The 24746-nt window shown below is 43.1% G+C and overlaps 1 protein-coding gene across 10 annotated transcripts in view; it reads left to right on the forward strand.

Moving 5' to 3' along the window:
* Positions 1-7896: 7896 nt before the first annotated feature.
* Positions 7897-24746, forward strand: part of TMEM63A (transmembrane protein 63A) — a 60828-nt gene continuing 43978 nt past the window's right edge. The window contains exons 1-8 of one of the 10 annotated variants that reach the window (XM_030557400.1): positions 7897-8150; positions 9829-9906; positions 12140-12417; positions 13615-13809; positions 19360-19439; positions 20816-20876; positions 22412-22449; positions 23783-23925. In XM_030557400.1, coding sequence (XP_030413260.1) covers positions 13627-13809; positions 19360-19439; positions 20816-20876; positions 22412-22449; positions 23783-23925 — 505 coding nt within the window. In that variant the 5' untranslated portion in view covers positions 7897-8150; positions 9829-9906; positions 12140-12417; positions 13615-13626. Of the gene's footprint in view, positions 8151-9828; positions 9907-12139; positions 12418-13614; positions 13810-19359; positions 19440-20815; positions 20877-20901; positions 20939-22411; positions 22450-23782; positions 23926-24746 lie in introns of those variants that run through there. The other 9 variants (XM_030557402.1, XM_030557392.1, XM_030557394.1 and 6 more) reach the window with 9 other exon arrangements.

Here is a 24746-nt window from a genome sequence, read left to right on the forward strand (position 1 = left end):
TTTATGTTCAGATGTGGGAGGAGGGAACAGAAAAGAGAGAGATAGCCAGAGAAATAAGGATCACAGTAAAAGGAAAGAGCAGGCATGAGAAAGGAAGAATGAAACAGAAGGACAGAATACTATAAAAATGAGGGAACAGAAGGGAAGTAACAAAAAAGAGGAAAAAGGAGAGAACATTGGAAACAGAGAAGGAAAAGATATATACAAAAAAGAAAAGGGGGGAGAGAGAAAGAGAAGGTACTGAAAGAAAGCAGAACACTACAGAGAAAAAAAATCTATTGAAAAACAATTCAATCTATGCTAGGTAATGACATGTATTTTTGAAAGCTGTATGTGGGTGTGAGAATCGTTGGACAGTCTTTGTTGTTTTTCTTCATTCCATGTTTGTCGTCCTCCTTTCCAAGGAAGTGAAGGTGTTAGTGAGTGCCCACCAGGGGCCTGAGCATATTGTCAGTTGGCTTCAGTGGGAGCGGTCTATGCAACTGGTGGCTTGATGCCTGGGCCCCAGACATTTTGCAAATGCTTTAATAAAACCAGATCTCCTGTTTTGGGGGTGGGGAACATTCTGCTCCCGATGAAGGCACAATGGTCTCGCTCAGAGCTGTCCGCTTTTACAACTACACTATATGTTTTCATATGTAAGGCATTCTTCATCCTGTCAACAGGAAGCCTGCTGCCAATCTGCCTGTGACACTCTTGGCGTGTGTTCCTGCCACTCAGCTCCCTGGGTATGCTCAGTAGGATCATCCTGCTGTCATTAGTGGAGACCTCATACCACCTTCCTAAAGTAATGCATATGCGCAAAGCAGCAAAGAGTTCCTGTTGCTGTGGGAACCATAACACTGAAGTTCCTGGCTTTTGTACAATCAAAATCAGAATTTTAGAGTTCAAGCCCATTTCTAATGGCCATATGGTAGGACTCTAAGTTAAATGAAATCTCACAGATACTCTTTTACAAATCCATAAGCAATGCACTGAACTTAATGAAATGTAGCAGTTTCATTTTGAGTTTTGCCTTTTCTCCTTTGGTTTATATTAAGTTGAAATTCAAATCAAAGTTCTGCAAAATCCACACAGTCTGAACCCAGCAAGTTTCTTCCCGCTCCATAACCAAGGAAGAGTAGCAAAATTACTTTCAATTTTTGTCTAGGTAAGTTTTTTTGTTTTTTTTGTTTTGTTACATGTAACTGTTTGGGTCTTTAAATGGAAGAATACATAGCTAATCTGGCATAGGAAGTGTAGTGTAGACATAGCCATAGTGGCTACATCAAATCCTTTAGCGTATTGAGAGGCTTGTAAAACAGATTGCTAGATGAAAGCAAGGATTAAGAGGTAGCAATGGGCCATCAGGCTAGAAACCTGAATTACATCCATTAAGATAGACTTGAATAGGCAGATAGATGTGTAAGTAACAGCAGTCCAGGCATATAGATCTCTTCAGTCAGAGAGCAGCAGTAATGAAAACTCCAAAACCACAGGGAGAGCTGCCAGGCATGGTAAAGCCTCGGACCACCTGCTGCCCAAGGTCCTGAGCATATCTATGTCCATGTTGGGAGTTCACCCATCAAGGAAAGTCCTGCCATGAAGGGTAAAGCCACAAGTGAGAGGATGAAGTTGAGCCAGAAGGCAGTTGCATAGAGAGTGGCCTTGATCAAGGATACAAGCCACATAGGAAGAGAGTCACACATGTAAATGTAAATACTCGCACACTTGTTGAACTGGGCGCTAAAAAGCTGTCAAAGTGGATGGAGAACATCCAAAATAAAGTTAATGTGGAAGGATTTCAAATTTTGTTGACCTGCTCCCCAGGTCCTACACTGGGTTTCCATATGTCCCCAGCAGTGAAATTTAATGTTTGTTAACTAGTGGAAGGATGTGGCTTTTGTCACCAGAAGAACAGACAGTGTCAAACAAAAAACTGTTTACAAGAACCCCCCTTCTTGTGAAATGTGGTGCTGCTGTTGAAATCAGAGATAAAATCACACTACTTAGCTAAAACGCCTGTCTAGACAGAGAAAGAAAGAAGCAATTGCAAAGGCTGTAAGTTACCAACCATTGTGAAAGAGAAAAAAAGATATGTTACACATAGGCAAAAGGCACTAACAACAGGATCCAGTTCAATGTCAAGATAACTGAACATCACCTGTATTACACAGCAAAATCAGAAGTTCTAGCCAAAGGGAGGTTATGGGGACCAAATCTTCTTAATCCTAAAAGAGACAAGAAAGAAGAGCACAAATAGCTTATGAGACCAGTAAAACAACCAATCAAATGGGTCTTGGTTTTGAGACTATGTAAAATACATACACTAAGGCCTTGCCTACTTGGATATAATTTCCTGGAATAGTATAGAGGAATATCTATCCTGCTATAGCTAGTCCAATATAATTTATCTATTTCAGAATAACTCCTTCATATGGATTCTCTATTCTGGAACAATATTATTTCAGAATAATTACTCCTTTTCCAAAGCAGAGTGATTATTCCAGAATAAATTCATTTTTATTTTGAAATAGAGTGTCCATACAGGGGAATTATTCCAGAATAGCTATTCCACTGTAGCTCTGCCAGTCAATTTCCCTGTGTAGCCAAGACCTTTGATACCATGCGTGTGGGAACCTAATTAGAAGAGAATACATACATACATTCAGGTAAATTCCACCATTAGCATTGCTGTTTTAGAATAGAATTGCACCTGTTTACTTGAGCAGTGAATTTGACCAACTTGTCTAGGGGCTGTTTTAAATTTGCATAAATGTTTATGGCCAATTTCTAAATCCCCTAGAACAACCATTTACAATGGAGACCCTGGCTGACTTAATGCTGAAGCTCTATTTCAAAATTTCCCTGCCATGTGTCTTGTTACTGCAGATGATTTGGTGCTTTTTGTGGAGGAAGGGAGGAGATTCAGGGAGTGGGGGAACCACAGAACATTAGCTGAACTCAGAGAACATATGCACTACGCTTCTGGCTTACTATCTGGCAAGAATTTATTTTCAAAAGAGGGAGGATGTTCTTTTGGGTAAGATAGATGACTGGGAATCTAGAGTTCTGGATTCTATCCCCAGTTCTGTTACAGACAGCCTAAGTAGTTTTGTGCAAGACAGTTAAACTCTTTATGCCTCGTTTTCCCCATTTGCAAAATAGGAATGATACTTCTCTACCTTAGAGCTGTGTGGTGCAACTAAATTCATTAACATGTGCAAAGTGCTTTGAGAGCCTTGGATATAACAGTGCTATAAGTCATGTCACTTATTAATATGAGTTTAATTAATTACTATCAATATCTAACTTATTTTGATTGATCTATCTTAGAGTTTTGCACTGCTGACCATCACCATAATATCTGAGCAGTTTCCACTTAATAAGATTGGAAATTGTGAAGTCTTTAGTGGCCTTCATGGACTCTCTGCCCTTTTCTGCCATCTCAGTAATGGAAAGCTCTTCTGGGGGCATTTTTTTGAGGGGGAGGGAGGAGAAAGGTAGGTTGTTATTGTGAATTATGGAAGCACAAAACAGTAAAATAGCTAGTAAATGTTGAGTTACACTACTATAATACTATAATTTATAAATGGCCAAGTGGTTAGAAAAACTTCCATTCCTTTTCATTCCTTATCTGAGATCTTGTAACCAAGATTCAGCACAGTATAAAGTTTTTACAGCTAAGCTATAAATGCTTAAAACAAAGATACTTAAGCCATTACTGGTGTAATGCTATTGACTTCACTGATGCTATACAAGGAGTAAATTTGGTTCAAATTTGGCAGACTCTCAAGACTCTCAGACTTTCCTCACAAGTAATCATGATCACCCCAATGTTACTAATGGAAAAACAAGAAGATATAAGTTATGGAGAGTGATGACCCATTAAAGAGGTAATGGACAGTTTGGAGCCATGCTGCCCCAAAATTAAGGGGTGTCTGGATCCAAGCTTTGACTTGGGACCATCTCTAATTAAGAGATTTATGCAGATTACATATGCAGAGTATGCAGTCAGTAAAGAACCAAGACAGAACCAAGACTCCTGACTCCCAGTTTTTTGCTTTAAATATATCTTAATCTATAGATATCGGTGTACAGTGTAATGATTACACAACTGCACCTTTATTTACTTAACTTTATTTTAGCTCACGTACAGTGATTAAACTTACATGGAAGATATGTGGCAAGCACATATGGATATCCAGCAATTATCATAAGAGTTAGAGGTCAGGGAACAGCCCTCCTTCCTCTGCTAAAAGTGTAGTGTAGCCCTCCCTCTTCTCCCTGACTTGAGAAGAGGTCCCCCACAGCTCCTCCTCCTTGGCTGGAGCAAAGAGAGCTCCCTGTCTTGTTTCAATCTATTTTAACCACTGAGTAGCTGGGAGCAGAATTAATCTCTATGTACATTGCAGTGGTGGTTCAGGAGATACAGCCTCTGGGTACGTCTACACTACCTGCGATCGATCTATCGGTGATTGATTTATTGTGTGTGGTGTAGACACGATAAATCGATCCCCAGTCACTCTCCTGTCGACTGCTGAACTCCAGCAGTGCGAGAGGTGGAAGCAAAGTTGACGAGAGAGCCGTGGCCATTGATCCAGCGCCACGAGGACACAAAGTAAGTAATTTTAATTCCATCTAAGATACGTCAACTTCAGCTACACTATTCTCATAGCTGAAGTTGCATATCTTAGATCAATTTCCCCTCCCGCCAGTGTAGACCAGGCCTTAGTTCCACATTCACTCCCCTGTCTCCACATCTCTCTTCCTTTCCACTTTGGTTTATCCTCCTCCTGGTTAGCCCTTAGTTTGTCTTCTCCCAAGCTAGACTGACAGTGTCCCATTGTGCTCTAACAACTGAGAGCTGCTCCTGCTGCACCTTTGATCAGCATTCTCCATTCTGAAGTATGTGGTAATGTGGGGCTCAGAGCTCTGACCAGGAGAGCTATCCCCACTATCTGGCTCCTAACTATGCCCACATGCTCTAGTCTGGGCAGAACCAGGGTGCTGGTCAGAAACACTATAGGAGAGGTGGGGATTCAGAAAGCAGTGCTTTCATACCATGGGACAACTTATTTAATTGTGGACTTCCCCCAGACAATTAGGAACATGTTCCCCTTCCACACAAAATTACACAGAAAAGAATAAAATTCATCAACCTCCTCCCAATATAGATATATTACTATGTATGTACCATTCTAAGCTGTTTTTTAACTAGTATGGCCATCTTCCAGATGAAAAATTCATGTGGGAAAAGCTGCTACTGGGTTCACTAGGGAGCTTCAAAGCAGGAGCAGGACTTCAGAGAGGCCACTCATGCTTCATCAAACGGCCCAACAAAAGGCTGAGGGGCATTTGTTAAAGTGCCCTTCTTCAATGAGAAGTACAGCTAAGCAGGGGCACAATGATACACATCAGAGGCAAACCTCAAGCTGACACCCGTAAGCAAAATGTAACGTCCTGAATTAGAAACTGGCCAGCACACATGTCATGGAATCCTAATAACAAGAACCCTGTGGGGTCTGTAAGGGCTGCCAGTTATCTGAACTTAGATTTTCTGCCTCAGTCTGGAAAATGAAGCCCCTCTAGCAGCACGGCATCCCTTGACAGCATAGCATGACATTCACAACACAGCCTCAGAGGAAAGAGTGCCCCCTACTGACTCGCAAGCACCCCTGCTTAGAGCACGGCTGGTTTTCTTTGGTCCCATGACTGTTTGGAGATGCCTAAATGGCATAATTGGAGTAGGCCCCCGACTGTGCTTTACAGTGAAAGCTCCTGCTTTCGGCCACAGCGGGTTTGCCTGTGGCATCAGAATCCTGAGCACTCGCAGTGGCAGAGAGAGGTGGCTTTGAAGTAAACTCTCAGGAAGCAAATGCCTTATGAATCTGAATCCTAAGGGCTGTGTCTACAGATATGATAATCCTGGTGGGGAAATCTTAACAAATTTGGAGGGAGATTGCAACTGTCTCATAGACTAATACATTCCAAGGAAAGGATTATTGTGATCATTTAGTCTGACCTGTGTAACATAGGCCATAGAATTTCTCCAAAATATTTCCAGTTTGAACTTCACCATATCTTTTAGAAAAACATCCACTATTGATTTAAAAACTGCCAGTGATGGATGAACCACAACACTTGGTAAATTGTTCATATGGTTAATTACTCTGTTAAAAATTTACACTTTATTTCCAGTGTGAATTTATCTTGCTTCAACTTTCGGATATTGGATTGTATTACTGTATACATTTGTCTGTTAGATGGAAGAGCCCATTATCAAATGTTTGTTCTTCATGTAGGTACTTACAAAATATGATCAAGTCATCCCTTAACCTTCTGTTTGTTAAGCTAAATAGATTGTGCTCCTTGCGTCTTTCATATAAGGCATGTTTTCTAGTCCCATAATATTTTTGTGGCTCTTCTCTGAACCTGCTTCATTGTATCAACATCCTTCCTGAATTGGGGACACCAGCACTGGACACAATATTCCAGTTGCAGTCACACTAGTGCCAAATACAGAGGTAGATTCCCCTGTTTATGTACCCACGGATAATATTAGTCCTTTTGGCCAGCACGTGGCATTGGGAGCTCATGTTCAGCTGATTATCCTCTATAAACCCCAAATCTTTTTCAGATTCACTGCTTCCAGCATAGAATCCCTCATCCAGTAAGTGTGGCCTGCATTCTTTGTTTTTACATCGTGTATGATTTAACATTTGGTACTATTAAAATGCATGTTATTTGCTTGTGTCCATTTTACCAAACAGATCAGATTATTCATTATCAGTGACCTTTCATCTTACTTACACACAACCCTAGTTTTTGTGTCATCTGCAGACTTTATCAGTGATGATTTTATATTTTTTTCAGCATACAGCCAAGAACCAATCCTTGCAGGATCCCACTAGAAACACACACCATTGATGGCTCAGTGCTGTCCGCTTGTACAACTACACTATATGTTTTCATATGTAAGGCATTCTTCATCCTGGCTTCTGGCTTTGATTAGCCACCGCCACCACGCGCCAGCCTGTACGGACATCCTGTCACCAGGTCAAATGCCTTACAGACGACTAAGAGTATTATATCAACATTATTACTTTTATGATTTTTATCAATCAAAATTCTAATCTTGTAAAAAAATGATACCTAGTTTGGGAAGATGTATTTTCCATAAATCCATGTTGACTGGCTTTACTTATATTACCATCCTTTAATTCTTTATTAATCTAGTCCCATTATTAGCCACTCCATTATTTTGTCGAGGACTGATGTCAGGCTGACAGACCTATAAATTACCCAGGTTGTCCCATTTACACTTTTAAAATACTGGCATAACGTTAGTTTTCTTTCATTCTTCTCAAACATCCCTAGTGTTCCAAGAGTTACTGAAAATTAACAGTATTGGTCCGAGGAGTGCTTCAGTCAGCTCTTTTAAAACTCAGGATCTGCTGATTTAAGTATGTCTAACTTTAATAGCCGCTACTGCTGAACATCCTCGTGAGTCACTGGTAGAGTGGAAAGTGCTTAATCATCACAGTAAACCCGGACATCCTCTTTTTCTCCCTAAAACGGAACAGAAATATTTACTGAACTCTTTTACCTCTTCCAACTATTCTCGCCAATGCCACCATTTCAGCGTTGTGAAAACAAGAAGTAACAAGAAATGCATGAGGGGGAGAGGGAGTCCTTCATCACAAGGGGAAGACACAGAAGGAGTGGCAGGGGAACAGGCGGGACAGTGAGCGGGCAGCACAGACTGGGGGGCGCAGGGGGAGCGAGCACCAGGCGGACCGTGGGGACAGGGAGGGCAGAGGGGCCTGGGGAGCGCTCAGATGGGGGGGGGGCGGTTGAGGAGCTCAGAGGGGCTCCAAGCGGGGCCGGCAGGCACAGCCGGCTCCGACACACGGGCGGGCAATGGCCGGGCTCGGCCCGGACGCGGAGCCGCTGTTGTGGGCGGGGCGCATGCGCGGCTCCTGGTACTTGTTGCTTTGACTTTGTTACTTTTGGGCTCCGGACGCTGCCCCCGCCGTGGGCAGGAGGAACTCGCCGGAGAGGCCGGAGGCAGCGGCCAGACGCCGCTGCAGGTAATGGGGCTGCGGCTGGGAAGCTCCTGGGGCTGCCACGTCCTGTGCTGGGAGCTGCCAGCTGGAGCCCAGTTCCAGGTAGGGGGCGGTCCCGTCCCGTCCCGGGGAGGGGCGGCTTCCGGCCTTGAGAGCCGCGGGAGGCGCCCCCCAAACTTACGGGCGGGAGACCCACTGAGCACCCTCCGGGCCCCTAACCACCCGCGGACCTGGCTGCGATGCGGTGTCCGTGCAGGCTGGCGCGTGGTGGCGGTGGCTGATCAAAGCCAGAAGAGTTTTTCTGCAGTTCCTGCTTGAGACCCCGGGCCAGCCGCTCCCCAGTCGCCCAGTACGTGTGCTGAGAGCCCACCATGCCTTGCTTGGACCCTCTTCCCGGCCGAGGGGGAGCCGGTGGGGGACGGTGGCCCTCTCTCCACTGTATTGTGCAGATCTGGAGCAAAGGGGCTAGTGGACAGAGTATGGGGTTAGGGCTAGGAATCCCTGAGCACTAATCTGGCTCTGCCTGGACCTGCTTTGTGATCTTGAGCAAGACCTTTCACCTATCTGTAGCCTCTTTTTTTCCTATCTGTAAAATGGGGAAAGTAATACTTCCCTACCTCCTGGGAGTGTTGTGTAGATTAACTGGTCAACATACAGCACTTCGGAGAAGCTGTTGTATGGCTCTTCAGTATTATCAGTGTACAATGTGTGTGTGCACACCATTTTAACAAGCTTTTTTTGTGAAATTCTGTGGCTCTCAAGTAGTGTATATACAATAAGCCATTTTTGTAGAAGTCAGTCTGCTGAGTATATTCCTGTTACCCATATGGGAAATAAGGCCCCTGGAAACCACAAATACTTCTAGCTGGGCTGATACCAAATTTACTGTTCTTCTTCTGCTGCTTCTGGGCATGGACTAGGGAGTTTGCTTTTTTCCATTGCTGCTGAATTCCACCAACAACCAGCTCCGGGTCATCTGCCAAGGCAGATAAAGGTAGCTGTATTAGTCACAGGATGTTAGAGACACTAGGTGAGTAAGGTAATATCTTTTATTGGGCCAACTTCTCTTGGTGAGAGAGACAAACTTTCAAGCCACACCAAGCTCTTCTTCAGGTCAGTGCTGTGTTTCTCACCAATAGAAGTTGGTCCAATATTACCTCACCCACTTTGTCTCTCTAGGGCAGGCAAAAGCATAAGGAAATATTAGCAATGTGTTTTTATTTTTTTTTGATACAGAGAAAAATGTATGCAAATATACATACTTTTGGTTGCTTATGCAGCCACTCCTCATGGCAGAAAACTTGGGCTCTCCTTGTAAAAACACAGCATATTGGACTTGACTGGCTCCCTACTGCCCTTTGCAGGAGATAGTCTCAGTGAGCTTGTCTTCATTGCAAAGTTGATTGGAGTTGCATTGGCCCCAGCTCAAGGCCCAGCTGCACAAAAACCTTTACCTTGAATATAGCGGTGCTTTTGACTCAAGTTGCCTGGCCTAGCAGAGGGCATAGGCTAGTGTTCAAGTTAGTGCAGTTTGTCAGCTGCTAACATGACCACTCTGTAGTGTGGAACCAGGCTAGCTCCCCTTGAGTGTTAGTAGTTCCCCAGTGCCTCCCCACAATACACCCTGTGCCCAGAAGGGACAGACAAGTTCTCCCACAATTCACTGGGGCTTAAGTGCTTAGGTCTGCTTGCAGCTTGGGGCAGAGCCAGTCCTGCCAGTCACCAGCTGCAAGGGAATGCCCCGCCCCCTGCAGTTCCCTCCAGTTTTCTGTCTCCACAGAGGTTGGCAGGAGGCCTCTCCAGCCCTCCCTGCTCCAGCTTTTCAGCGAAGCCTCCAGCCTTCTGTTTCTAACTGCTGGTAAGCCATTCGGATCTGGAACTGTCCATCAAATCTCCAGCCACGACCGGGGTTGTGTTTGCCTTTTGAGGAGATTGTCCACTCGGCTTCGCTTTCCCTGCTCAGATGTTGGAGTAGTTGGTGCCCCGACAGGCTTTGGGCAGAGAGCAAGGCCGAGAAAGCCAGAGGCAAAAATAAAGGCCTGTGTCTCCTGCTCCCTGCCCCTTAGAGAGTGTCTCCTTTGGAGCTCACCCAGCTCCATGGTCGGAGGGCAGTTTCCCCCTCACTGTGCAGATTGTGTGGGGTTGTCTCAGCCCCTGCTTCCTGGGGTAGGAAAGGAGAGGCTGATTTTGCTGAGCAAGGTGCAGGCACCATCTCAGTAGCCCATTCCTGACGGGATTGCCTTGCCTGGGCAAAAAGGAGGCAGGCAGGACTGGAGAACCTAGCAAAAGGTGCAAAAACCCTGCCCCTCTCCAGGGAAGTACTTCAGAGCCGCTGCTGCCGCCAGCCCTCTCTCTCTAGAACCCAGTGGACTCAGGGTCTGACAGATCAGCAGACCCAGCAGCGATTCCCAGTGAAAATATGGTGCAGCTGTACCCCAATGGAATCTCTGTGGGCGATGCCATTATATTTGCCATCTCCATTGGTCTTCCTGCTAGCTACTGTTTGTCCAAACAGGCAAGTTTTCCAGTGTGGTTGCCATCTGTGACGAGACCTAGTATCGTATTTTAATTTAGACAGGTAGTCTTCACAGTTGCCATAGCACTCATTCCCCAAATAAATTTTAAAAATGCCCTTATTTCCTTCCGTCTAGCAGCAAATCCCAATTTATAGAAGCATGGACAGTCTCATGGCAGAAAACTCACGTTTCCTGTGATGAGACCAGCTAGATGGCTACCTTACAATTTTTTAACATAATTTAAAATGTAAAATAATGTACAAATTAAAAACCTGAATAAATGCATTAAGCTATATAGCTGCTTAAATAAATGTGTATAGATATAATGTATCTTCCTGGTTAGTTAAAAAGTGGTATGTAATGTGGAGTAAAGGCTATATTTAGTTACAAAACAACATGGTTTAATGGTTACCAACCAATTAAAATCAGCCTCTCTTTAGAAAAATAACTAAACACTACAAATGCAAAACTGTTAAAACTTATGATTTAAGGTTTCTGGTTTGCTGATTTAAATCATGATTAAAATTAGTGATGTAAATCACTTTGATCACTTAAATCAATCCAGCCTGTTTCCTATGCCATGACAATGTTACACTTTGACTTGAATTTTTAAGGCTACTCAAGACAACATTTATGTATTTGATGATCTGTAACAGAGGTAATCACGTCTCTCTCTGTTGAAGATATCACTGCGCTGTGATGGACTGAGGGCCTACAAACTCCAATAGAGAATTACTAGAAATAGGGCCTAAAAGTCACTTGTTCTGAAATGCTGTATGTTTTACTGTCTGCATGACAGTATCTTGCAGACTGTCTGTAGCTCATGGGTCAGGCAGTAGTATTGATGTATAAAGTTGTAAGGGGGTACTGGGAGGCTCTGGGTATTGATAATGTGCTATAGAACCTTTCACCTTTTGGCCACCAGTATAAATTCAGACCAGTTTGTAATGACCTAAAAATCATTACAAGTTGAAGGTTATGAAAGGGACTATATGCAATGAATTTGGAAGTCCCCATCGAGGACCTCTAGTGGACACAGTTGCACATTTAAAAAGAATCATCCTGATGGGTAACATCCCAAAGAATGTTCCCTTTAGGCCAGGGGAAGCATATTAAGCCCACGTCCAGACTACCTCGCCGTATCGGCGGGTTAAAATCGATTGCTCGGGGATCGATATATCGCGTCTAATCTAGACGCGACATATCGATCCCCGAGCGCGCTTATATCGATTCCGGAACTCCATCAACCCCAACGGAGTTCCGGAATCGACACGGAGAGCCGCGGACATTGATCCCGCGCCGTCTGGACAGGTGAGTAATTCGATCTTAGATATTCGACTTCAGCTACGTTAGTCACGTAGCTGAAGTTGCGTATCTAAGATCGATTTTCCTCCCCTAGTCTGGACGAGCCCTGAGACAGGGCAGGAAGCTTGCATTGCCTCTGCTCCTGCTGTATTTGCTCTATAGAGAACACTGAAGTCTTCTCCAAGATTGTTAAGCCAGGATCTTTCACCAGCACTAAACAAAGAAAAGGAAGTGGGGGGGAAAAGAATAATTTCTGTTTGTTTCTTTCAGCATCCAGAGCAGTGTTTTTTGGTCAAATCTGGGAAATACTTTTGTGAGAAGTATATGCTTGCAATCAGGTGTACTGGATGTCACCATCCTCAACACAGTTTCAAAGACTTGCAGTCTTTGCTCCCAAGAAATTGAGCTCTCTAGGGGGTATTCTCCCTATTACTTTGTCATTTACAGACACCTTCCATATGATGATCTTTTATTCCAAGTAATTGAGAGCTACTGGGAATCAAGTTTAGAAGATTTGAAAAGAAACTTTAAAAACAGCAAACCCAGAAGTAAGTGAGCAGTTTCTTCCACTTGTAAAAACACCTTTGTATGATTGGAATAATTTTGCCATTTTCCAGATGTTGCTTAGTTAACTGAGCAGTTTAATAATTCTACAAAAGTAGAGAACTCGGAAACATGCACAGTTCTTTCTTGTTAGATATTGCATATCTAACGCTTTACCCTGTCAGCCAACAATCTCTGACTTCTTTAAAAACACTGATTAAACCTCACAACATGTCTCTTGTAGGTTTGTTTTGTGGAATTTATAGTCAGTTTTATTAAGTTCCGGCCTTTACATTTGATAAGTCTAAAATTCACAATTTCATATGTCCACGAGCGCTCAACAAGAGACAAAGTCCTTCAAACCATTATAGATCATTGGAATTGCTAACTTCTTATGTCACTCCAGGAACCAGGAATCAAAGCTCAAATACTTAGTAGTTTTAATATTCTAGATGGGAGAATAGCAGAATTTACACATTGGTCTCATGCAACCTTCCTTAGATTGTACTTGTATTTTATGCATTTGAGCTTTGATGCCTGGTCTCTAAGAGGCCTATGTTTTGTTAGATGTTTAGAGTACATGGATAGAAATCCTGCACCAGAGAATATTTTGGTAACAGATGCTGCTCAATGGAGTTATTGCAAAATCTTTTCTCAGTGGTCGTTGGGGATGGTAGTAAAATATTCATTCTGTATGAGCCGCAAAGACTTCTGTGGCAGCTTATAGACTAACAAACGTATTGGAGCATGAGCTTTCGTGGGTGAATACCCACTTTGTTGGATGCATGTAGTGGAAATTTCCAGAGGCAGGTATAAATATGCAAGCAAGAATCAGGCTAGAGATAACGAGGTTAGTTCAATCAGGGAGGATGAGGCCCTCTTCTAGCAGTTGAGGTATGAACACCAAGGGAGGAGAAACTGCTTTTGTAGTTGGCTAGCCATTCACAGTCTTTGTTTAATCCTGAGCTGATGGTGTCAAATTTGCAGACGAACTGAAGCTCAGCAGTTTTTCTTTGCCGCTTTTACAGCTCCAGACTAAGCTACCTCTCTGATATTTGACATTCTGTATGAGGACACTTTTGAATCTTTCTGCACTGGGATGTTCCTGATTTGGGCGCTTGTTCTGTTTGCACATTTCGCAAATATGGGTCTCCTGACCCATTAGGCAAGCTGTTAATGTGACTGCTCACTTCTTTTTTCAGGGGAGACACGAGATGATTCCTTTCCTGTTTCTGGATGTTGGACATTCCCGTCTGGTCTATTTCAGGAATAGAAATAGCTCTCACCAGGCAGATAAGACTTACTGCTACAGCACTGCACAGGGCAGTACTGTGCTCCAAGGAGTAACTTTTGGTGGAATCCCTACTGTCCTGCTGCTTGATGTTACTTGCTTTTTGGTAAGCTTTCTTTTTAACTCTTGCAGCTGTAATACTTCTGGCCTGTCCAGAAACTCAGTGTTGTGTAGAAAGCAACAGAGAGTCCTGTGGCACCGTTAAGACTAACAGATGTATCGGAGCATAAGCTTTCGTGGGTGAATACCCATTTAGTCAGACGCATGTAATGGAAATGTCCAGAGGCAGGTATAAATATGCAGGCAAGAATCAGTCTTGTGTTGCGTAGAATACTCTCACTGTCTGATGGGGATTTAGGAAAGAGGGATTTGTTTCCCAGAATCTTTAGAACAGAAATATTTTAGGAGGGTGCTAGAGAGACAGAACTGCAAGCTGGCTTCATAAGTTTCATTTGTCCTGCTTTTTGCTCTTCTGAACCACCTTTCATCCGGGAACTCCAAAGCACTTCACAAGTATTAATGAATTAAGCTTCACCATATCCATGTGATGGGATTCTGATGGATAGGCACAGAGGAGCTAAGGGACTTGCCACTGTTTATGTACTGAGTCAATGGTAGTATCAGGAATAACATCGTAGGCTACTGGTTCTGTGCCTTAGCCACAAGAACATCATTCCTCCCTGTTTGTCATTCTTATGGGATGTGAGGGGCAGCTGGCATTTGAAAATTTCTCAAGAAATGAAAGCTAATGCTGAATACTGTTACTGTATTGAGGAAAAACTTCCTAATGGTGAGAAATACTAGATGGTGAAATAGTCTCCTAAAGGAAGCAGAAGGTGGAAATTCTATCATTTTAGACCCTTCAAATTAGAATGTACAAAGCAGTGGAGAAAAAAATGTATAGAACGATCTGGACTGGAAGAAGGAGGAACAAGATGACAAGGCATGGTGCTAGAATTTCAAAGAGAGGCCTAAAATACAGTTGGGAAGACATTTCCTTGAACATCTTCATGTGATTTAATTTAAATCATAGTTTATTTACTGATTGCTAGTTCTTTTATTTACTTCTTATTTTATAGCTTTTAAATTGCTAAAGTGGATATTTTGTCCCTGTTTAACTAGTTTCCTAATTGTTAGCAGAATTTCAGATTTTATCTAAAGTTTTTTTTTTTTCTGTTAAGAAATATACTTAAAATGCTCATCTGTGCTGAAAAAGTGACACCCAGGGCCTCATTGGCATCCTTACTATGAGAACAGCACACAATTGAAACGCACAGTTGATTGCAATGCCCTGTAGGCCAGTGGTCACCAGCCAGTTGACCACGATCGACTAGGAGATCCTCTAGGATCAACCAGTCGACCATGATCTCTGGTGGTGCAGTGTGGCTCCCGCTAAGGCAGGCTCTCTACCTACTTTGGCCTGACGCCACTCCTGGAAGTCGCCAGCGTGGCCGTGGAGCCGGGGTCTCCCTCGGCATGCTGCTCCTGCCTGCAAGCACTGCCCCTGTCGCTCCCTTTGGCTGGGAACGGGGAGCTGTGGCCAATGGGAGCGGCAGGGGTGGCGCTTGCAGAGGGGCAGTGTGCAGAGCCACGTGTTGTCCCCTCGCCCCCCTCCATAGGGGTGTGTTGCTCCCTCTGGGAGTGGCGTGGGGCTGGAGGCAGACAGGGAGCCTGCTTTAGCCTTGCTGCGCCACCAACTGGGAGCCACCCAAGGTACGTGCTGCCTGGCAGGAGGCCGCACTTCAACCCCCAGCACCCTCCTGGAGCCAGCACCCCAACCCCTCCCCTGCACCCCAACCCCCTGCCCCAGCCCTGAGCCCCCTCCTGGATCCAGCACCCTATACCCCCTCCTACACCCCAACACTTTGCTGCAGCCCGGAGCCCTCTCTTGCACACAAACTCCCTCCCAGAGCTTGCACCCCTCGCCCCTTCTGCACCCCAACCCTCTGCTCCAGGCTCAGCCCAGAACCCACTCTCGCACTGCAAACTCCTTGGCGCCAGCCCAGAGCCTGCACCCCCTCCCGAATCCTAACCCCCTACCCCAGCCCGCTGAAAGTCAGTGAGGGTGGGGGAGTGTAAGCAATGGGGAGGGGGAATGATGGAGTGAGTGGGGAGGGACTTTGGGGAAGGGATGGGGTCTCGGGGAAGGGGTGGGTTGCCCTTAAATTCAAAAAGTGATCTTGGATGTAAAAAGGTTGGAGACCACTGATGTAGGCTATTTGCTAACCAGCACCATCTTCCAATCTATTGAGCTTCCTCTATTCAAGAAAGCTTAAATACTTGGGGCTGCGCTTCTCCATTAGAGTTTGCAATGTGAAGTCAATGGGACTTGTGCTCGTAAGTCACTGAGGTGCTTTTGAAAATGTCGCCTATAGGTGCCAAAGTACTTTTGAAAATTTTAATGTATTTTTCACAATAACATTTTGAATATATTAGAAGTCTAAATAACTTTTTATTGTTAACACTGAAGGAGTTTTGAAGTGCCTGATGTTATGCCACTAAAAAGTTTTAATAAAAATAAAAAAATGTTAGCCCCTTATGCCATAAACACTTATGTACATGCTTAACCTTAAGCACACGAGTAATTCCACTGGAAATCAGTGAGACTAATTCGTATGAGTAAAATTATGTTCCTACTTAAATATTTGCAAAATCTGGGCCTTATCTTTCAATATTTTGTTTTTTGTTTATAGCAGTTTTGTAGAACTCAAATATGATAGCCTACCAGCAGTAACATTTTAAAAACAAACCAACCAGTGTTACAATTCAATTTATTATGCATTTTAATCTAAAATTGCAATGGCGAAAATTTCCAAATTTAGTCTTAAAACTTCACCCTGATTTAAATAAGTGGATTAAAAATAATAGTGATTTATATCACTCCACACTGGCTTTAACTCCTTTCATTTGTCAATTGTAGTGGCATGTCTAATATTTATAAATATTTCCCAGATGATGACTGTTGGAAGTAGAGGAGGATGGGCTGAGGCAGAAACTTGTGGGTACAAGTTCCACACTGTAGCATCCCTGTCCCCTGACCAAAAGCTGCTACCTACTTTGTCCTCACCATATTTCTGTTGGGCTAATCTGGTCACGGATGATGGGAGTAAGTGACTACAGTTCTTAATGCTTGACCTGCATCACTTTGTGGCAGGCTGCACTTCCCCCCTCCTAAGCTAAGATTATTGCCGCTTGAAAAGACACAACAGTAGCCTGTCCCCACCCAAGAAGGAGAGCTCCAGATCCCCTTTGGAAAGTGGCAGAGTAGATTAAAACATCAATGAAGAGCTCTTTAGGACTGACATAAAACACGTTGTCCTTTCACCTCCTCCAAAGCAGGAGCATAACTTTTGCTTACTGCATGCTGAGTTTCATTTAAGAGCCTCTGATAAGAAATAAGCAGCATTATAAGGGATTGTTTGGGAACAAGTTTTTCAGTGAAAGTTAATAGGAAGTGTGTTGAACACAGAGGATCAAATCCATCCCTGATGAAAGTCCAGTGAAGGCTAAGGATATATACCAGGGATGAATTTGGCTACAATATCTTAAATAAACATAGTTTTAAGCCACCAGGAAAAGACATTTAAAACCAGTAAACAGACTTGGTAATTGAGGTCCCTAGTAGTAAAGTGAGAATCAAGGAATCATCCAATTACTGAGTTTAGGAAACTGTACTGAAGAGTAGTCCAAACTGTGCTCATCTGAAGGTCGTACTGGCAATTCTCTAGGAAACCAGAGGACACCCCAACTTGTTTAAAATAAAATAAAATAAAACACAGTGGAACAGCTAGTGGCCATCTTTATTTTCAGTATGGAGGCACAGTCCAATGTGCAATGCTGTGCCTGCAGGGCCGGTGCAACCTATTAGGCGACCTAGGCGGTTGCCTAGGGCACTAGGATTTAGGGGGCAGCATTTTCTTCGGCAGCGACCATGGCGGCTGGATCTTTGGCCGCCCCGGTCGCCGCCGACATTTAGGTGGAGGGAGCTGGGGCAGGGGGGTGCGGGGAGGGCTGCCTGCGGCAAGTAAGGGGTGGGGGCGGCACGCAGGGGAACTCCTCCCCCCCCGCCCCACGTCACCCCTGCTCCCCCTCCTCTCCAAGCACGTCGTTGCTGCTTCACTTCTCCCGCCTCCCAGGCTTGCAGTGCCAATCAGCTTAGGCACTGCAAATCTGGGAGATGGGAGAAGTGAAGCAGCGACGGCGTGCTCGGGGAGGAGATGGAGCAGGGGTGAGCTGGGGCGGGGAGCTGCTGCATGACTCCCCAGGCCGGGGGGGGAGCTGCCAAGGGGGGGCGCCTCAGGGCGGAGGGGAGCTGCCGCGGGGGAGGTGCCTCGGGGTGGGGGTGGGGAGCTGCCACAGGGCTCGGGGAGGGGGTGGAGCAGAGGTGAGCTGGGGTGTGGAGCTGCTGCAGGGAGGGCGCCTCAGGGCGGGGGGGAGGGGCAGGGAGCTGCTGCAGGGCTTGGGGATGGGAGGGTGTAAGGTGGAAGTTTCGCCTAGGGCGCAAAACGTCCTTGCACCGACCCTGTGTGCCTGGGTGCCAGTTTGGATCTGAAGTACTTAATCCTGGACTTGTAATCCTTATTAAAGAGGAAGGTGACTGTGAGCCACCCTGTAGAATTCTGTGCTGGCCATTGTTTGGGTACAGTTGACTGACACTTGACTTTTAAAACATTGAGCCTTTGCTTTTGGGGCTGCTTTCCATAGAGGACAGGGAGGTATCTTCTCTCTCCATGAACAACGTTGCACGGAGAGCCAGGCACATTGTGGAGCATTTTTGCCTTTTTCCAGCTATCACTTATTTGCCTCTTGATGCCAGACTTGAAGGTCCAGTGACCTGAACTCATCTGACAATTCCTGTGTTCCTCTGTTTGTTTGTGACAAAGAGATGTTTGCAGACCTCTTTTAATAAGGACTCCATCTCTTATCTGATTGCTTCTCAGAGTTGTTTTTTTAAAAGGTCTCTGTAAATCTATGAAATATGGCTTGTTTCTAACTTGCATGGTCCTAATTGTTTGTCTTGCTACAAAAGAGTTAATTTAAGGGCAGGATTTAAAAAAGGCCTTGGTGATGGCTTTTATAGCCATAATAATGATTGTTATTATCTACACTGAGGGAGATGTAAGCAGATTTCAAACTTTACCTGCACAAGGGCTTGCTCCCACCACAACTATCTGCATCAATGTAAAACTTGCCATTATGAAGCATTCGTCGTACATTTGGGCACTGTTAAATAATAGTAATGGTTCATTATGAAAGTTTTAGCTTCTTCTGAAATATTTAGTTGTAACATACTGATTAATGTGTGTATATGCTGCTGCTTCCCATTGGATTGTGTCAGAGCTGTTCCTGGTCTGTCATAAGCATTAATACAAGTCTAGTTGAGAAATTTTTCTTTAGCTAAAACTTCAGGCCTGTGTTATGAGAGCAGGAGGACTGGCGTTCTAGGCCTGCTGACTCTGTAGTCCCAAACAAACTGGTTTGTGGCATTGTGGCCACTGGATCTCTTACACAGTACGGGTTAGTCCCAGAGATGGGACAGGTTAGTCCCAGCTTTGATGGACCACGGTCTTAATCCGATACAATAAAGTCTATGTTTCTAAGAAAAGTATTTTCAGTTTCAAAATTGAAATCAATTATTTTTATTTTTATTTTCTAGATTTTAATATTAGCATTTTCCATTATAAGGAAGCGATTCTGGGACTATGGTCGCCTTGCCTTGATGTCAGAAACTGAAAGGTAAAATGATGCACAGCCAAGTCCCTTTGTTGAAACCAGTTGGTGGGTATAGAATTAAGTAAGATAAATGGGATTTTAGGTAACTGAACTTTGCGTAAATAAGGTGTTATTGTAATCATGTATTTTTCTTTACTTACTTTCCTGTTTAAAATTCTCTCCTGACTTCACTGTGTGAAACACACCTCTCCTTCCAGCAGTCTCTCACTGTAGGACACTGTCAGTAAATAAAGCTGTGTGTTTACAGTTGTCATTAAGACTTTCTCAGTTCTCATGGGTGAAGGAAGTGTCAGGAAGAAGAAAAAACAATAGTCTGCTCAAGTCTGTTAACATATCATCTGCACACTTACTAGTGCTTCTACAGAAATACAGTGTAAGAATGTGAGCTACTATATTTAGCTGGATTCAAACCCAAGATCTTCCCATGCTGATATAGAGGATGCAGCTCTCCACAGAGCTTGTCATGGCTCAATCTACTGTTTACAGTCAAAGGACCTGATTCTGCTTTTGTTGAAGTCAATGAGAGTTTTGGCATTGATTTTAATGGAAGCTAGGTTGAGCCTGTGATTTTAAATTTCTTGATGTCGTCTTAGGACACTTAGAAGCTAGTGATCTAACTATTCTTGGGAAGTGGGGTTAAACTTGAGCACTGTTGCATTTGTCCTTGAAAGCAGGGGTAGCATAATGTAACATACCCCTAAATGAATCTGAAGGAAGGGCATGTGCATTTTATGTGTTTGTTAGTTATGAAATAATTTTTGTTTTTCAAGAACAAACTGAAAACAGTAACTTCCCATTTTATCGAAGACACCAGACTCTCTAATGGCTCTTTGCAATGCTACAGGACAGAAGTGAACTGGGTGATAGAGCCCTGGGAAGAGGTGAATCAGAGGAATTATTGCAATGCTGTAGGCGGAGTCTGAGCTAAGAGGCAGAAACTGTTGTGGGGTAAAGGAGAGGAGATGGGGAGAAAAGATTAGCTTTTGTAACATTGCAGTACAGATCTGAGCTGAGGAGCAGAGCAACTGAGGAACTCTGGTAAAGCTGTAACCTGAGTCTGTGCAGGGATGAAGCCTGCAGAATTGGTCCTACCAGGTTCCAGACTACCTGTTTTTTAAATTGTATTAACATTAGTGTCCCATGAAGTATTCTATCCTTTTGTTGTTGTTGTTCGGTTACATGCTCTTTTATTTACGCTGAATAAAGGAACAAGCTTTTGTAATTAAGTATAATTCTGTATACTACAATATTGGAAGAAAATACAAACTTTGTATTCAAGTTGCCTCACATCGTGACTTGAGAATTGTAAAAGCTGGTTTAAGAGCTAATGAGTAACTGCAACATTTCCATAGTCACTTAAATGTCTTTTTGTGTTTTAGTGAATCAAGAAACCGCCCATTGTCTTTTTCATCGTCGATACATGATCCTGAATATGACAGTGTCAGTATTTGAATTAGACACATGAAGCATTTTGGTGTGTGTATGTATGTAAAAATATGCAGGTACAATGGAATCTGCCATAATTCAGTCTTGCACCTAGCATAGATAACCCAACTCTGCTCAGAGGCAATCTCTACAACTCCAACTTAGGATGCAGTAACACATTATGAAAGGTGTGCTTATACTAGAACCTTTGATGGCTTTATGTCATCTTATGTCCAGCCCTCAATAAACACTGTTATAAACCAACATCCTTTTGTCACTTAAATATTTTTTTTATTTTTGAGAGAGAGATATTATTAATATTTTGAAGAAATAAAATGCTAATTTACACTTACACAGTATTTTTTATGTTCAAAGCAGTTGGCAAATATTGCTTACTGATCATCTCAACATACCTGGTGGTGTTATCCTCGTTTTACAGAACGGGAAATTGGGGCACATATGGGAAAATCATGTAATAAGGCCATATATAGGAGAAGCTGGACAGAGAAGGAGAACAACTCTTAGGCCAAATTTTCAGTTGGCCTCATCCACAGCTGTTGATTTTGAGGGACTCTTTAAACGGCTATGATTCAAAGTGCCTTAGTCATCCTATGTTTGGCTACAGAATCAAACTATGGAAGTGCTGTCCAAGCAATGCTGCTGTTGTTTGAAAGATCCATCTGCTTAATTTAAAAAAAAATAAAAAATCCGTGAAACTAAATCACTGTCTGAGCATCTTGCTGTTACCTGAAGATTGCTCTTAATATGTATTATTTTAAATCTTTCTTCAGCTCTGGAGGAACTTTATCATTTAAATTGTTAAATAAAGACATATTTATCTAGCTTGGGAGTATTCTATTATGGAAAAGGCCTAGGGAACTTAATAAAATTAACTTTTTTTCTGGAGCTTTTTGAACCCTGATATAGAATTTAATAGAGAATTATATCTCTGCTATAAAATTCTAAAGGATGGTTCAAAATTATAAAAGATGTAATTTTCTATTACCTTCTTCATAGATGGTTAAAATTGAAGTCATCAAAAGACTGGCTTTATCCCTATTAAATTATATAGGACTCTTCCATGTGGATTTTATTTAAAATTGTGAAGGACCTTTTGAAAGGTCTTTAAATATCTTTTTTTTTTTTTTCTTGGTTCTGAAACTATTAGTTAAATCCAGTTCTACTTATGGGGCTTGATCCTGAATTGAAGTTAATGGGAACAGGATTGGAACTAAAACCTATATATATCATGTCTAAGAGTTTGCACTTGTTTAATTACTCAAATATTCATCCCTTGGACTTTCTAATGTTTTGCTAATTGTAAATTGATTATTAGGATGAGTTTAAAACATATGTTCTCTGTGTTTATAGACTATAAATCAAATATGATGCCCTGAAATTATCAAGACCAATTTAGCAGCTCTTTTTTTAACCTAGTAAGAGATTAGTTTATATTAAACACTCTTATTAATTGTAAAGAGTACAGACACTATTGTCTCTTGGAAGCAATCAACATTTAGAAGCTAACCTACTTCCTCTTTTTTTTCTAGGGGTTTTGTTCCTGGATGACATCTGCCTTTCGAATGCAGTAAGTACATGAAACAGAAACAGTGAGCCATGGTTTACTTTTTCTGATGTGTATATATTTTTACAATAGGGAGGCAGTTTCAAAGATGGAAAGTGATAGACTGTATCGAGGCATAATTTGTAGGGTTAGAACTGACAGTATATGAGCCCAAACTGGCTCCCTTTGAAGTCTGGGAGCATGAGGTGGGTCTAGGATTGTAAGCTCCCATTCTTCAAAGAGAGCCATGTAAGTAGACCCCCAGGAAAGCCAGTGGGGCTCTAAGCAGGCACAGAGGTCTGCCCACAGGGTTCTCCTTGCAGAATTGGTGCTTCAGTAAAGAGGGAATGAGTCTGTCCCCAGAACAGTTTCTCAGTAGTTGAATATTTCAGATTTGATATTGATTCTTAGTACCTATCTGCCTAGGAAATCATTATTTTTTTTGTCCTATTTGAGTAAACAGATCTTTTTAAAGGAAATTGTTGAGGGTAGGTAATAGGGAATTCTCTGGGACTCCCTTTTCCATGCTGTCCTTCATTTTTCCCATTTATTCTCCCCCTCCCAAGAACTGATGGACTGATTTTTGTCCTGACAATAGATGTGGTTTCTTGCAAAGCCCTTCAGTGCCTTTCCTTAATTGGTTGGAAATGGATCTAAGATTAACATGTAGTCACCTTCCTCCTCAGTCTTCCCTGGGGCGGAGCGTACTTCTGCTATAGGAGCCCCATCCTGCATTTTAAGGTCTAAGTTTAATTCAGTCTTGCAAAACTGCCATGGAAAAGCAACACAGGTGCAAAATATATTTACTCCTCTTTTTCCAGGCTGGTAATGAGAATTTTACTTGTCAAAAATATTGCCAGCCCAAAGGAATAGAATTTTGCTGACCTGGTTTAATTCTTTATGTATTTCATACCCCAGATGGGTCAGTAGAAGGCAGACAAAATAAAGCCCCTTCTTCCCCTTTGGTGGCACAAAGCATTTTTCTAGTACTCTGTGTCTTTTGCTGTGTATTCAGTTGATGAAGATGTACATGTGAATGTTGCTGTAAGTGCCTATTTGGATTTCAGAATAACCTCTCATTAGTGATGGTCCCATGATATGAGACAGACAAGGTAGGTGAGGTAATACCTTCCACCAATAAAAGCTGGTCCAATACAAGATATGTGCTGTAAGATATTACCTCACCTACCTTGTTTCTCACATTTATTTTAATAAACCATCCCACGTAGGTCTTTCATTTCTCAGAGTTAAGTAGAAGGTAGACGTTAGAGGGCTTATTTAGAAGTCAGTATTTATAAGCACAGTCCAACTGGTAAAGCATCCAGACTGACCTGCTGCCTTTTTGTCTATGGTGCAGCGATGAAGAGATTCGTGACAAATGTGGTGATGATGCCATGCACTACCTCGCCTTTCAGCGCCACATCATTTGCCTGCTGGTTGCTGTCAGCATTTTGTCTGTTTGTGTCATATTGCCAGTCAATCTTTCAGGTGACTTACTTGGTAAGAAAATCTTTTCATCTCCCTGAAGACAGGGGTGTACTCTGTGTTACTGTCAGAGCTCTCAGGATACCTCCTATTGTGATAAACCTGATAAACTTAGTCCCCCAGTCTGTAGTGTAATACTGTGCAGCTAGATACATCTGACAAAGCCACTGTCAGAAATAGGATGACAGACTACATGGTTTATTTCCCTGTTCTGGTGTAGCAATTCTATGTTTGTATGCCCCGATAAACATATTGTAATATGCTGGCTGGGGTGTGTGTGTGTCTGCACGTGCACACACGCACTGCTGCCCTCCATGGGGTGGAATTGGAACTGCTCAACTGTGTCATAGGCCCTCTACTGCTGACAGAGATTCTCTTTTAGCTCAAGTGGCAGGGGGCCTGTTCTTTCTGGAATAGGAGGATCAAGTTCTGGTCATGCTGCTGCATTAAGTTCTGAGTAGCCATAACGTGTAGCATACTAGGTAGACAAAAATTTGTCACTTTTGTATGTTCGTGGTGCTTTTTGCTCTGGTGGTTTAGAGTAGCCAACCTTGTGTTGTGATTAAGTATTTTATCCAATCTGTGGTGGAAGGTCATGAGTTAGGCTACGTTTTAGTCATGGGTATTTTTAGTAAATCATGGACAGGTCACAGGCAGTAAACAAAAATTCACGGCCTATGACTTGTCCCTGACTTTTAATATATACCCCTTACTAAAACTTGGAGGCGGGGAGCAGCTCGGGGAGGGGTGGTGGCCCTGAGGGCGCTGCAGGTGCTCGAGGGGGGCACGAAGACGTGGCCCGGAGGGGGAGGGTGCCGTGGATGCTGGCTGATGGG

The sequence above is a fragment of the Gopherus evgoodei genome, chromosome 3 (genome assembly GCF_007399415.2).
Source record: "Gopherus evgoodei ecotype Sinaloan lineage chromosome 3, rGopEvg1_v1.p, whole genome shotgun sequence".
Taxonomy (NCBI): Eukaryota; Metazoa; Chordata; order Testudines; family Testudinidae; genus Gopherus; species Gopherus evgoodei.